This window comes from Pseudophryne corroboree, chromosome 5, assembly GCF_028390025.1.
Source record: "Pseudophryne corroboree isolate aPseCor3 chromosome 5, aPseCor3.hap2, whole genome shotgun sequence".
Classification (NCBI taxonomy): Eukaryota; Metazoa; Chordata; class Amphibia; order Anura; family Myobatrachidae; genus Pseudophryne; species Pseudophryne corroboree.
Window position 1 is genome coordinate 603,581,895 of NC_086448.1, and position 15,291 is coordinate 603,597,185.

A 15,291-nucleotide genomic window follows, 5' to 3' on the forward strand; every position below is an offset into this window, starting at 1 on the left:
TTTGATGTCCAGAGACACCATAAAGTCCCCCTCTTCCAGGTTCGCGATCACTGCTCTGAGTGACTCCATCTTGAACTTGAACCTTTGTATGTAAGTGTTCAAGGATTTCAGATTTAAAATAGGTCTTACCGAACCGTCCGGCTTCGGTACCACAAACAGCGTTGAATAATACCCCTTCCCTTGTTGCAGGAGGGGTACCTTGATTATCACCTGCTGGGAATACAGCTTGTGAACTGCCTCCAATACTGCCTCCCTGTCGGAGGGAGACGTTGGTAAAGCAGACTTCAGGAACCGGCGAGGGGGAGACGTCTCGAACTCCAATTTGTACCCCTGAGATACTACTTGAAGGATCCAGGGGTCCACTTGCGAGTGAGCCCACTGCGCGCTGAAATTCTTGAGACGGGCCCCCACCGTGCCTGAGTCCGCTTGTAAGGCCCCAGCGTCATGCTGAGGACTTGGCAGAAGCGGGGGAGGGCTTTTGTTCCTGGGAATTGGCTGTCTGTTGCAGTCTTTTTCCCCTTCCTCTGCCCCGGGGCAAAAAAGAGGAACCTTTTGCCCGCTTGCCCTTATGGGGACGAAAGGACTGAGCCGGATAAGACGGCGTCTTTTTATGTTGAGAGGCGACCTGGGGTAAAAATGTGGATTTCCCAGCAGTTGCCGTGGCCACCAGGTCCGATAGACCGACCCCAAATAACTCCTCCCCTTTATAAGGCAATATTTCCATATGCCGTTTAGAGTCCGCATCACCTGACCACTGTCGTGTCCATAATCCTCTTCTGGCAGAAATGGACAGCGCACTCACTCTTGATGCCAGAGTGGAAATATCCCTCTGTGCATCTCGCATATATAGAAATGCATCTTTTAAATGCTCTATAGTCAACAATATACTGTCCCTATCCAGGGTATCAATATTTTCAGTCAGGGAATCCGACCAAGCCACCCCAGCGCTGCACATCCAGGCTGAGGCGATTGCTGGTCGCAGTATAACACCAGTATGTGTGTATATACTTTTTAGGATATTTTCCAGTTTTCTGTCACCTGGTTCCTTGAGGGCGGCCGTATCAGGAGACGGTAATGCCACTTGTTTTGATAAGTGTGTGAGCGCTTTATCCACTCTAGGGGGTATTTCCCAACGCGCCCTAACCTCTGGCGGGAAAGGGTATAATGCCAATAACTTTTTAGAAATTATCAGTTTTTTATCGGGGGAAACCCACGCTTCATCACACACCTCATTTAATTCGTCTGATTCAGGAAAAACTACAGGTAGTTTTTTCACACCCCACATAATACCCTTTTTAGTGGTACTTACAGTATCAGAAATGTTTAACACCTCTCTCATTGCCGTGATCATGTAACGTGTGGCCCTACTGGAAGTCACGTTTGTCTCCTCACCGTCGACACTGGAGTCAGTATCCGTGTCGACGTCAGTATCCACCACCTGAGGTAACGGCCTTTTTAGAGCCCCTGATGGTTTCTGAGACGCCTGGACAGGGACTAGCTGATTAGTCGGCTGTCTCATGTCATCAACTGTCTTTTGTAAGGAGCTGACACTGTCACGTAAATCCTTCCATAAAGCCATCCACTCAGGTGTCGACTCCCTAGGGGGTGACATCTCTATTATAGGCAATTGCTCCGCCTCCACATCATTTTCCTCCTCATACATGTCGACACAAACGTACCGAATGCTCTGATAGAGGACAGGACCCCACTAGCCCTTTGGGGAGACAGAGGGAGAGTATGCCAGCACACACCAGAGCGCTATATATAGATATAGGGACAACCTTATATAAGTGTTTCTCCCTTATAGCTGCTGTATTGTTAATAACCCGCCAATTAGTGCCCCCTCTCTTTTTTACCCTGTTTCTGTAGTGCAGGACTGCAGGGGAGAGTCAGGGAGACGTCCTTCCAGCGGAGCTGTGAGGGAAAATGGCACCTGTGTGCTGAGGAGATAGGCTCCGCCCCCTTCTCGGCGGCCTTTCTCCCGCTTTTTGTGAAAATCTGGCAGGGGTTAAAATTCATCCATATAGCCCAGGGGCTATATGTGATGTATTTTTAGCCAGCCAAGGTGTTTCTATTGCTGCTCAGGGCGCCCCCCCCTAGCGCCCTGCACCCTCAGTGACCGGAGTGTGAAGTGTGCTGAGAAGCAATGGCGCACAGCTGCAGTGCTGTGCGCTACCTTGTGGAAGACAGGATGTCTTCTGCCGCCGATTTGCCGGACCTCTTGTTGCTTCTGGCTCTGTAAGGGGGCCGGCGGCGCGGCTCTGGGACCGAGCTCCAAGGCTGGGCCTGTGATCGGTCCCTCTGGAGCTAATGGTGTCCAGTAGCCTAAGAAGCCCAATCCACTCTGCACGCAGGTGAGTTCGCTTCTTCTCCCCTTAGTCCCTCGATGCAGTGAGCCTGTTGCCAGCAGGTCTCACTGAAAATAAAAAAACCTAAACTAAAACTTTCACTAAGAAGCTCAGGAGAGCCCCTAGTGTGCACCCTTCTCGTTCGGGCACAAAAATCTAACTGAGGCTTGGAGGAGGGTCATGGGGGGAGGAGCCAGTGCACACCAGGTAGTACTAAAGCTTTCTATTTGTGCCCAGTCTCCTGCGGAGCCGCTATTCCCCATGGTCCTTACGGAGTTCCCAGCATACACTAGGACGTCAGAGAAATGTACTTTCTAATAAATGTTACCTGCTGCTCTGCTACGGCCATACATTGCATTATTAGGTACATACAATCGATTCAGTGCTTTTCTTTGTGTACAATTAACCCAAGTTAGAAAGGCCATCACTTTCTTACACTCTATAGCAGGGGTGGCCAAACAGTCGATCGCGATCGACTGGTCGATCACGGACATGCGACCAGTCGATCGCGATCCTCCGCCCAGCCACCCGAAGCCGCGTCTCTCCTGCCTGCCGCCCTGCCCCTCTGTCTGGTCTCCGGCAGTGACGGCGGAGTGTATGGCTCAAATCAGGTGCCGGTTCGTTAGCCAATGAGAGCTCGCGGACCGGCACCTGATTTGAGACATACACGCTGCCGTCACCGCCGGAGATCAGACTGAAAAGCAGGGCGGCAGGCAGGAGAAGCGCACGCTGCGCTCACCACACAGCAATGGTGAGCTCTACTATGGGGGCATATCTGGCATTGTGGGCACATGGCTCAGTGGGGGCATATCTGGCAATGTGGGTCATATGTGGCACTGTCGGGGCATATCTGGCTTTGCGGGCACATGGCACTGTGGGGGCATATCTGGCAATGTGGGTCATATGTGGCACTGTGGGGGCATATTTGGCTCTGCGGGCACATGGCACTGTGGGGGCATATCTGGCACTGTGGGCACATGGCACTGTGGGGGCATATCTCTAATCTAGCACTGTGGGGTCATATCTGGCACTGTGGGCACATGGCACTGTGGGGGCATATCTGGCACTGTGGGCACATGTCTCAGTGGGGGCATATCTGGCAATGTGGGTCATATGTGGCACTGGGGGCATATCTGGCTCTGCGGGCACATGGCTCAGTGGGGGCATATCTGGCAATTTGGGTCATATGTGGCACTGTGGGGGCATATCTGGCTCTGCGGGCACATGGCACTGTGGGGGCATATCTGACACTGTGGGCACATGGCACTGTGGGGGCATATCTCTAATCTGGCACTGTGGGGTCATATCTGGCACTGTGGGCACATGGAACTGTGGGGGCATATCTATAATCTGGCACTGTTGGGGCATATCTAGCACTGTGGGCACATGGCACTGTGGGGGCATATCTGTATCTGGCACTGTGGGGTCATATCTGGCACTGTGGGGGCATATCTGGCACTGTGGGCACATGGCACTGTGGGGGCATATCTATAATCTGGCACTGTGGGGGCATATCTAGCACTGTGGGCACATGGCACTGTGGGGGCATATCTGTATCTGGCACTGTGGGGTCATATCTGGTACTGTGGGGGCATATCTGGCACTGTGGGCACATGGCACTGTGGGGGCATGTGTGTATCTGGCACTGTGGGAGCATATGTGTTTGAGGTTTTTACCTGTGGGGGCCAATGTGTTATTTCGTGTGAGGCAGTCATTACACTCTGTGCAGCAAGGCTACGTCCCTTTTTTTGTTATACCACGCCCACTTTTTGTTATACCACGCTCACTTTTTTGTTATGCCACGCCCTTTTTTTTGCGCGCGCGTCTGAGGCGCGCGCTATTATTCCTCCTAGGTAGATCACAAAAGCTTTTTAGCTTTCAAAGTAGATTGCCGACTCCAAAAGTCTGGCCACCCCTGCTCTATAGTGTAATAAGTCAGTGGTTCCCAACCTTTCTTGAATCACAGCGCCCAAGAGTATTTGCATTTTTTTCAAGGCACCTCTAGGATAAAACTTTTTTATTGATATATCTGGAAAAATAAGATTTTACTTACCGGTAAATCTATTTCTCGTAGTCCGTAGTGGATGCTGGGGACTCTGTAAGGACCATGGGGATAGACGGGCTCCGTAAGAGACATTTAAGAAAGAATTTAGGTTCTGGTGTGCACTGGCTCCTCCCTCTATGCCCCTCCTCCAGACCTCAGTTAGAGAAACTGTTCCCAGAAGAGCTGACAGTACAAGGAAAGGATTTTGGTAATCCAGGGCAAGATTCATACCAGCCACACCAATCACACCGTATAACAAGTGAAAACAACCAGTTAACAGTATGATAAACAACAGAGCATCAGATCAACCCTGATGCAACCATAACATAACCCTTATTTAAGCAATAACTATATACAAGTATTGCAGAAGAAGTCCGCACTTGGGACAGGCGCCCAGCATCCACTACGGACTACGAGAAATAGATTTACCGGTAAGTAAAATCTTATTTTCTCTAATGTCCTAGTGGATGCTGGGGACTCCGTAAGGACCATGGGGATTATACCAAAGCTCCCAAACGGGCGGGAGAGTGCGGATGACTCTGCAGCACCGATTGAGCAAACACAAGGTCCTCCTCAGCCAGGGTATCAAACTTGTAGAACTTTGCAAAAGTGTTTGAACCTGACCAAGTAGCCTCACGGCAAAGCTGTAATGCCGAGACCCCTCGGGCAGCCGCCCAAGAAGAGCCCACCTTCCTAGTGGAATGGGCTTTAACTGATTTTGGCAGCGGCAATCCAGCCGCAGAATGAGCCTGCTGAATCGTGTTACAGATCCAGCGAGCAATAGTTTGCTTTGAAGCAGGAGCACCAAGCTTGTTGGAAGCATACAGGATAAACAACGACTCTGTTTTCCTGACCCTAGCCGTTTTGGCTACATAAACCTTCAAAGCCCTGACCACATCAAGTAACTCGGAATCCTCCAAGTCAGTAGTAGCCACAGGCACCACAATAGGTTGGTTTATATGAAAAGATTAAACCACTTTCGGCAGAAAATGTGGACGGGTCCGCAATTCTGCTCTATCCGCATGGAAAACCAGATAGGGGCTTTTATGTGACAAAGCCGCCAACTCTGACACACGCCTAGCCGAAGCCAAGGCTAATAGCATGACCACCTTCCACGTAAGATATTTTAACTCCACCGTTTTGAGTGGTTCAAACCAGTGGGATTTCAGGAAACTCAACACCATGTTAAGATCCCAAGGTGCCACTGGAGGCACAAAAGGGCGCTGAATATGCAGCACTCCCTTTACAACCGTCTGAACTTCAGGTAGAGTAGCCAACTCTTTTTGAATAAAAAATGGATAGGGCCGAAATCTGGACCTTAATGGAACCCAATTTTAGGCCCAAATTCATTCCGGACTGTAGGAAGTGAAGGAAACGGCCCAGCTGGAATTCCTCCGTAGGAGCATTCCTGGCCTCACACCAAGCAACATATTTTCGCCATATACGGTGATAATGTTGAGCTGTCACGTCCTTCCTAGCCTTTATCAGCGTAGGAATGACCTCATCCGGAATGCCTTTCTCTGCTAGGATCCGGCGTTCAACCGCCATGCCGTCAAACGCAGCCGCGGTAAGTCTTGGAACAGACAGGGCTCCTGTTGCAACAAGTCCTGTCTTAGAGGAAGAGGCCACGGGTCCTCTGTGAGCATTTCTTGCAGATCTGGATACCAAGTCCTTCTTGGCCAAGCTGGAACAATGAGTATTGTTCTCACTCTTCTTTTTCTTATTATCCTCAGCACCTTGGGTATGAGAGGAAGAGGAGGAAATACATAGACCGACTGGAACACCCACGGTGTCACCAGGGCATCTACAGCTATCGCCTGAGGGTCTCTTGACCTGGCGCAATACCTCTGTAGCTTTTTGTTGAGGCGGGATGCCATCATGTCCACCTGTGGCAGTTCCCACCGACTTGTAATCTGTGCGAAGACTTCCTGATGAAGTCCCCACTCTCCCGGGTGGAGGTCGTGTCTGCTGAGGAAGTCTGCTTCCCAGTTGTCCACTCCCGGGATGAACACTGCTAACAGTGCGCTTACGTGATTCTCCGCCCAGCGAAGAATTCTGGTGGCTTCCGCCATCGCAACTCTGCTCCTTGTGCCACCTTGGCGGTTTACATGAGCCACTGCGGTGATGTTGTCTGACTGAATCAGAACCGGTTGGTCGCGAAGCAGGGTCTCCGCATGACGTAGGGCGTTGTATATGGCCCTTAGTTCCAAGATGTTGATGTGAAGGCAAGTCTCTTGACTTGACCACAGACCTTGGAAATTTCATCCCTGTGTGACTGCACCCCAACCTCGGAGGCTTGCGTCCGTGGTCACCAGGACCCAGTCCTGAATGCAGAATCTGCGGCCCTCGAGAAGGTGAGCGCTCGGCAGCCACCACAGGAGTGATACCCTGGCCCTGGGGGATAGGGTGATTAACCGATGCATCTGAAGATGTGATCCGGACCACTTGTCCAGTAAGTCCCATTGAAAAGTCCTCGCATGGAACCTGCCGAAGGGAATGGCCTCGTATGATGCCACCATCTTTCCCAGGACACGAGTGCAGTGATGCACTGACACCTGTTTTGGTTTTAATAGGTTCCTGACCAGTGTCATGAGTTCCTGAGCTTTCTCCATCGGGAGATAAACCCTTTTCTGGTCTGTGTCTAGAATCATGCCCAGGAAAGGCAGACGAGTCGTAGGAACCAACTGCGACTTTGGAATATTTAGAATCCAGCCGTGTTGCCGTAACACTTCCAGAGAAAGTGCTACGCTGATCAGCAACTGCTCTCTTGATCTCGCTTTTATGAGGAGATCGTCCAAGTATGGGATAATTGTGACTCCTTGCTTCCGCAGGAGTACCATCATCTCCGCCATTACCTTGGTAAATATTCTCGGTGCCGTGGAGAGACCAAACGGCAACGTCTGAAATTGGTAATGACAATCCTGTACCACAAATCTGAGGTACGCCTGATGAGGCGGATAAATGGGGACATGAAGGTATGCATCCTTTATGTCCAGAGACACCATAAAATCCCCCCCCTTCCAGGCTTGCGATGACCGCTCTCAGCGATTCCATCTTGAACTTGAACCTTTTCAGGTATATGTTCAGGGATTTTAAATTCAATATGGGTCTGACCGAACCGTCCGGTTTCGGGACTACAAACATGGTCGAATAATAACCCCTTCCTTGTTGAAGGAGGGGAACCTTGACCACCACTTGTTGAAGATACAATTTGTGAATTGCAGTTAACACTATTTCCCTCTCGTGGGGGGAAGCTGGCAGGGCCGATTTGAGGTATCGGTGCGGGGGCATCTCCTCGAATTCCAGCTTGTATCCCTGAGACACAATATCTATTGCCCAGGGATCCAACTGGGAGCGAACCCACTTGTGGCTGAAATTTCGAAGACGTGCCCCCACCGGGCCTAGCTCCGCTTATGGAGCCCCAGCGTCATGCGGTGGATTTTGTAGAGGCCGGGGAGGACTTCTGTTCCTGGGAACTAGCTGTGTTGTGCAGCTTCTTTCCTCTGCCCCTGCCTCTGGCAAGAAAGGACGCACCTCTGACTTTCTTGTTTTTCTGTAATCGAAAGGACTGCATTTGATAATACGGTGCTCTCTTAGGCTGTGAGGAAACATATGGCAAATAATTTGACTTTCCAGCTGTAGCTGTGGAGACCAGGTCCGAGAGACCCTCCCCAAACAATTCCTCACCCTTGTAAGGTAAAACCTCCATATGCCTTTTTGAGTCGGCATCACCTGTCCATTGCCGAGTCCACAGGACCCTTCTGGCAGAAATCGACATAGCATTTATTCTAGAACCCAGTAGACTAATGTCTCTTTGAGCATCTCTCATATATAGGACAGCGTCTTTAATATGCCCCAGGGTCAATAATATAGTTTCCTTGTCTGAGGTATCAAGTTCCTCAGACAGGGTGTCCGTCCACGCTGCTACAGCACTACACACCCAGGCCGACGCGATCGCCGGCCTCAGTAAGGTACCTGAATGTGTATAAATGGACTTCAGGGTAACCTCCTGTTTGCGATCCGCAGCATCTTTGAGGGTAGCCGTATCCTGTGACGGCAGGGCTACCTTCTTGGATAAGCGTGTTAAAGCTTTGTCCACCCTATGGGAGGATTCCCAGCGTAACCTGTCCGTTGGCGGGAAAGGATACGCCATAAGAATCCTTTCGGAAATCTGCAGTTTTTTATCTGGAGATTCCCAAGCCTTTTCACATAACTCATTTAGCTCGTGTGAGGGGGTAAAGGTTACCTGTGGCTTCTTTTCCCCATACATATGTACCCTACTGTCAGGGACTGGGGTTTCCTCTGTGATGTGCAACACATCCTTAATTGCTATAATCATATAACGGATGGATTTAGCCAATTTTGGCTGTAATTTTGCATCATCGTAATCGACACTGGAGTCAGAATCCATGTCGGTATCCGTGTCAACAATTTGGGATAGTGGGCGCTTCTGAGACCCTGTCGGCCTCTGCGACATAGGATCAGGCATGGGTTGGGACCCTGACTGTCCTGAGGCTACAGCTTTTTCTAACCTTTTATGTAAGGAATTAACATTATCATTTAAAACCTTCCACATATCCATCCAATCAGGTGTCGGCGCCGTCGGCGGAGACACCACATTCATTTGCTCCCGCTCTGCTTTCACATAGCCTTCCTCATCAGACATGTCGACACAAGCGTACCGACACACCACACACACAGGGAATGCCCTTTTTGAAGACAGTTCCCCCACAAGGCCCTTTGGAGAGACAGAGAGAGAGTATGTCAGCACACACCCCAGCGCTATAACCCAGGAATAACACAGTAACTTAATGTTAACCCAGTAGCTGCTGTTTATATTGTGTTTTTGCGCCTAATTTATGTGCCCCCCCCCCCCCCCCTCTCTTTTCACCCTCTTCTATCGTGAATCTGCAGGGGAGAGCATGGGGAGCTTCCTCTCAGCGGAGCTATGGAGAAAAAATGGCGCTGGTGAGTGCTGAGGAAGAAGCCCCGCCCCCTCGACGGCGGGCTTCTGTCCCGCTTAAATATGCATTTTCTTGGCGGTGGCTCATACATATATACAGTGCCCAACTGTATATATGTTTACTTTTGCCAAAAAGAGGTTCCAAATGCTGCCCAGGGCGCCCCCCCCCCCCTGCACCCTTACAGTGACCGGAGTATGTGAGGTGTGTGTGGGAGCAATAGCGCACAGCTGCAGTGCTGTGCGTTACCTCAGTGAAGAACGGAGTCTTCTGCCGCCGATTTAAAGTCTTCTTGCTTCTCATACTCACCCGGCTTCTGTCTTCCGGCTCTGCGAGGGGGACACGGCGGCGCGGCTCTGGGATCGGACGGCGAGGGTGAGATCCTGCGTACGATCCCTCTTGAGCTAATGGTGTCCAGTAGCCTAAGAAGCAGGACCTAGCTTCAAAGAGTAAGGCTGCTTCTCTCCCCTCTGTCCCACGATGCAGGGAGTCTGTTGCCAGCAGAGCTCCCTGAAAATAAAAAAACTAACAAAATACTTTCTCTCAGCGAACTCAGGAGAGCTCACTGAAAAGCACCCAGCTCCTATGGGCACAGAATCAAACTGAGGTCTGGAGGAGGGCCATAGAGGGAGGAGCCAGTGCACACCAGAACCTAAATTCTTTCTTAAAGTGCCCATGTCTCCTGCGGAGCCCGTCTATCCCCATGGTCCTTACGGAGTCCCCAGCATCCACTAGGACGTTAGAGAAAATAAGATTTTACTCACCGGTAAATCTATTTCTCGTAGTCCGTAGACGCCTCGAATTCCCGCCTGTACCCCTGAGATACTACTTGAAGGATCCAGAGATCCACCTGTGAGCGAGCCCACTGATCGCTGAAATTTTTGAGGCGGCCCCCCACCGTACCTGGCTACGCCTGTGGAGCCACCGCGTCATGCGGTGGACTCAGGGGAAGCGGGGGAAGAATTTTGATTCTGGGAACTGGCTGACTGGTGCAGCTTTTTCCCTCTTCCCTCGTCTCTGTGCAGAAAGGAAGCGCCTTTGACCCGCTTGCTTTTCTGAAGCCGAAAGGACTGTACCTGATAATACAGTGCTTTCTTAGGCTGTGAGGAAACCTGAGGTAAAAAAATTTCTTCCCAGCTGTTGCTGTGGATACGAGGTCCCAGAGACCATCCCCAAACAATTCCTCACCCTTATAAGGCTCTATGTGCCTTTTAAAGTCAACATCACCTGTCCACTGCCGGGTCTCTAATACCCTCCTGGCAGAATGGACCTTGCATTAATTCTGGACGCCAGCCGGCAAATATCCCTCTGTGCATCCCTCATATATAAGACTACGTCTTTAATATGCTCTATGTTAGCACCATATTCTCCCTGTCTAGGGTATTAATATTATCTGACAGGGTATCAGACCCTGCTGCAGCAGCACTATGCATGCTGAGGCAATTGCAGGTCTCAGTATAATACCTGAGTGTGTATATACAGACTTCAGGATAGCCTCCTGCTTTTTATCAGCAGGCTCCTTCAAAGTGGCCGTATCCTAAGACGGCAGTGCCACCTTTTATGACAAACGTGTGAGCGCCTTATCCACCCTAGGGGATATCTCCCAACGTGACCTATCCTCTGGCGGGAAAGGGTACGCCAGCAGTAATTTTTTTGAAATTACCAGTTTCTTATCGGGGGAACCCACGCTTCTTCACACACTTCATTCACTCATCTGATGGGGGAACAAAACACCGGCTGCTTTTTCTCCCCAAACATAAACCCCCTTTTATGTGGTACTTGGGTTAATGTCAGAAATGTGTAACACAATTTTTATTGCCGAGATCATGCAACGGATGTTCCTAGTGGATTGTGTATATGTCTCAACCTCGTCGACACTGGAGTCAGACTCCGTGTCGACATCTGTGTCTGCCATCTGAGGTAACGGACGTTTTTTGAGCCCCTGATGGCCTTTGAGACGCCTGGGCAGGCGCGGGCTGAGAAGCCGGCTGTCCCACAGCTGTTACGTCATCCAGCCTTTTATGTAAGGAGTTGACACTGTCGGTTAATACCTTCCACCTATCCATCCACTCTGGTGTCGGCCCCACAGGGGGCGACATCCCATTTATCGGCATCTGCTTCGCCTCCACATAAGCCTCATCAAACATGTCGACACAGCCGTACCGAAACACCGCACACACACAGGGAATGCTCTGACTGAGGACAGGACCCCACACAGCCCTTTGGGGAGACAGAAAGAGAGTATGCCAGCACACACCAGAGCGCTATATAATGTAGGGATAAACACTATCACTGAGTGAATTTTCCCCAATAGCTGCTTGTATAAACAATATTGCGCCTAAATTTAGTGCCCCCCCTCTCTTTTTAACCCTTTGAGCCTGAAAACTACAGGGGAGAGCCTGGGGAGCTGTCTTCCAGCTACACTGTGAAGAGAAAATGGCGCCAGTGTGCTGAGGGAGATGGCTCCGCCCCTTTTTCGGCGGACTTTTCTCCCGCTTTTTTATGGATTCTGGCAGGGGTAATTACCACATATATAGCCTCTGGGGCTCTATATTGTGATTATTTTGCCAGCCAAGGTGTTTTTATTGCTGCTCAGGGCGCCCCCCCCCAGCGCCCTGCACCCTCAGTGACCGGAGTGTGAAGTGTGTATGAGGAGCAATGGCGCACAGCTGCAGTGCTGTGCGCTACCTTGGTGAAGACTGAAGTCTTCTGCCGCCGATTTTCCGGACCATCTTCATGCTTCTGGCTCTGTAAGGGGGACGGCGGCGCGGCTCCGGGAACGAACACCAAGGACGGGTCCTGCGGTCGATCCCTCTGGAGCTAATGGTGTCCAGTAGCCTAAGAAGCCCAAGCTAGCTGCAAGCAGGTAGGTTCGCTTCATCTCCCCTTAGTCCCTCGTTGCAGTGAGCCTGTTGCCAGCAGGTCTCACTGTAAAATAAAAAACCTAACATATACTTTCTTTCTAGGAGCTCAGGAGAGCCCCTAGTGTGCATCCAGCTCGGCCGGGCACAGAAATCTAACTGAGGTCTGGAGGAGGGGCATAGAGGGAGGAGCCAGTGCACACCAGGTAGTACCTAATCTTTCTTTAGAGTGCCCAGTCTCCTGCGGAGCCCGTCTATTCCCCATGGTCCTTACGGAGTTCCCAGCATCCACTAGGACGTCAGAGAAAATGTAGTATTCCATTAAGTAAATTGTGCCGATCTGTCACCCCTGGGGTTAGTTAGGTGGTGGTTCACAGTTGTGTTTCTGATTGTCTGCATGTTTTATGATTGGCAGCCACCAGCACTGGTTTTTCCTATCACTGACCATACATAATTTGATTTGGTCCTGGACCACTAACCCGAGGCACCCCTGCAAACGCCTCGCCTAAACCTAACTCTACGGTGCCTAGGCACACAGGGGTAAATGTATGAAGCGGTGATAAGAGTGGAGAAGTGTGCCAGTGGAGAAGTTGCCCATGACAACCAATTAACTGCTCTGTATAATTATATAGTATGCAAATTACAAATGTTACTTCAGTGCTGATTGGTTGGTTGCCATGGGCAACTTCTCCACTGGCTCACTTCTCCACTCTTATCACTGCTTCATACATTTACCCCACAATCTAAAAACCACTGCCCTATAGTGTAATAAAGAGTAATAAGCACTTGCACTAAATGACAATAAATATTGTGGTGTAAGTGAAACCAACAGCCCTATTGTCAGCTAATTACACAGCCCTCTATTATACAGCTTTGTATATGACATTGGCTGAGCATGCAATAAGCTGTAATGATATGTGCATACATGTCATCACCCACATCCCTGCCACCTGCAGTCCCTGGGCACCACGTGAAGGTGCTGCGGGTACATCAATGCAAGGATAATACCTGAAGACATGCTCGGAGCTCCAGATCTTCATGTCTGCTGGTGATGCTGGTGTCACAGTCTGTATTGTGCAGAGCTGCCAGGGTACTATGGCCGTGTCATCACTGTAGCTGGGCTCCTCAGCTGGCAGAGCACTGCGTGTATGTACAGCTCACACTGCATATATGCATACGATGGGCCCGGTAGCCGGCCATCAGGCAGTGAGTGTGGGAGGTTGTGTAACCGGCTCTGCTGCTGCTGCTGCTCCCCGGGTACCACCACCGGCTGCTGCTGCTGTATAGGTCCCTCCTCCAGCAGCAGCAGCGTGTGCCGCATCAGCAGGACATGTGACAGAGGGAGCTCTGATGCTGCTGCTGCTCAGTGCAATGCAGGATGGACCAATGGATGGGGGTTTTCTCTACTACTAATAAATCAGACTGATAGATGCACATTTACTGGGGGTTTCAGGCCGCGGAGATTGCTGGGGTGGTATGATTGAGAGGAAAGGAAAGTGACTACACTGCTCATACATAAGGTTGTCACATTGCCTCTATGCAAATCAGTGATAAACCTTTTTCTCTGACGTCCTAAGTGGATGCTGGGACTCCGTAAGGACCATGGGGATTAGCGGCTCCGCAGGAGACTGGGCACAACTAAAGAAAGCTTTAGGACTACCTGGTGTGCACTGGCTCCTCCACTAAGACCCTCCTCCAGACCTCAGTTAGATTCTTGTGCCCGGCTGAGCTGGATGCACACTAGGGGCTCTCCTGAGCTCCTAGAAAGAAAGTATATTTTAGGTTTTTTATTTTACAGTGAGATCTGCTGGCAACAGACTCACTGCAGCGAGGGACTAAGGGGAGAAGAAGCGAACCTACCTAACTGGTGGTAGCTTGGGCTTCTCAGGCTACTGGACACCATTAGCTCCAGAGGGATCGACCGCATGGAACCGGCCATTGATGTTCGGTCCCGGAGCCGCGCCGCCGGCCCCCTTACAGAGCCAGAAGCAAGAAGTGTTCCGGAAAATCGGCGGCAGAAGACTTCAGTCTTCACCAAGGTAGCGCACAGCACTGCAGCTGTGCGCCATTGCTCCTCATGCACACCTCACACTCCGGTCACTGATGGGTGCAGGGCGCTGGGGGGGGGGGGGGGCGCCCTGAGCAGCAATATAAACACCTTGCCTGGAATCATCACAATATATAGCCCCAGAGGCTATATATGTGATAAATACCCCTGCCAGAATCCATAAAAAAGCGGGAGAAAGGTCCGCGAAAAAGGGGCGGAGCTATCTCCCTCAGCACACTGGCGCCATTTTCTCTTCACAGTGCAGCTGGAAGACAGCTCCCCAGGCTCTCCCCTGTAGTTTTCAGGCTCAAAGGGTTAAAAAGAGAGGGGGGGCACTAAATTTAGGCGCAATATTGTTTATACAAGCAGCTATTGGGGGAAAAATCACTCAGTTATAGTGTTAATCCCTGCATTATATAGCGCTCTGGTGTGTGCTGGCATACTCTCTCTCTGTCTCCCCAAAGGACTTTGTGGGGTCCTGTCCTCAGTCAGAGCATTCCCTGTGTGTGTGCTGTGTGTCGGTACGGCTGTGTCGACATGTGGGATGAGGAAGGTTACGTGGAGGTGGAGCAGAGGCCGATAAATGGGATGTCGCTCCCTGTGGGGCCGACACCAGAGTGGATGGATAGGTGGAAGGTATTAACCGACAATGTCAACTCCTTACATAGAAGGCTGGATGACGTAAAACAGCTGTGGGACAGCCGGCTTCTCAGCCCGCGCCTGCCCAGGCGTCTCAAAGGCCATCAGGGGCTCAAAAAAGCGCCCGTTACCTCAGATGGCAGACACAGATGTCGACACGGAGTCTGACTCCAGTGTCGACGAGGTTGAGACATATACACAATCCACTAGGAACATCCGTTACATGATCTCGGCAATGAAAAATGTGTTACGCATTTCTGACATGAACCCAAGTACCACATAAAAGGGGTTTTATTTTTGGGGAGAAAAAGCAGCCAGTGTTTTGTTCCCCCATCAGATGAATGAATGAAGTGTGTAAAGTAGCGTGGGTTCCCCCGATAAGAAACTGGTA

At 50.7% G+C, this 15,291-nt stretch overlaps 1 protein-coding gene across 1 annotated transcript in view; it reads right to left on the reverse strand.

Annotated features, from left to right (window-relative positions):
* Window positions 1-13,537, reverse strand: part of PRELID3A (PRELI domain containing 3A) — a 133,061-nt gene extending 119,524 nt beyond the window's left edge. The window contains exon 1 of the mRNA XM_063923431.1: window positions 13,223-13,537. Within this exon, the coding sequence (XP_063779501.1) occupies window positions 13,223-13,254 (32 nt within the window). The 5' untranslated portion in view covers window positions 13,255-13,537. The remainder of the gene's footprint in view (window positions 1-13,222) is intronic.
* Between the last annotated feature and the right edge of the window lie 1,754 nt (window positions 13,538-15,291).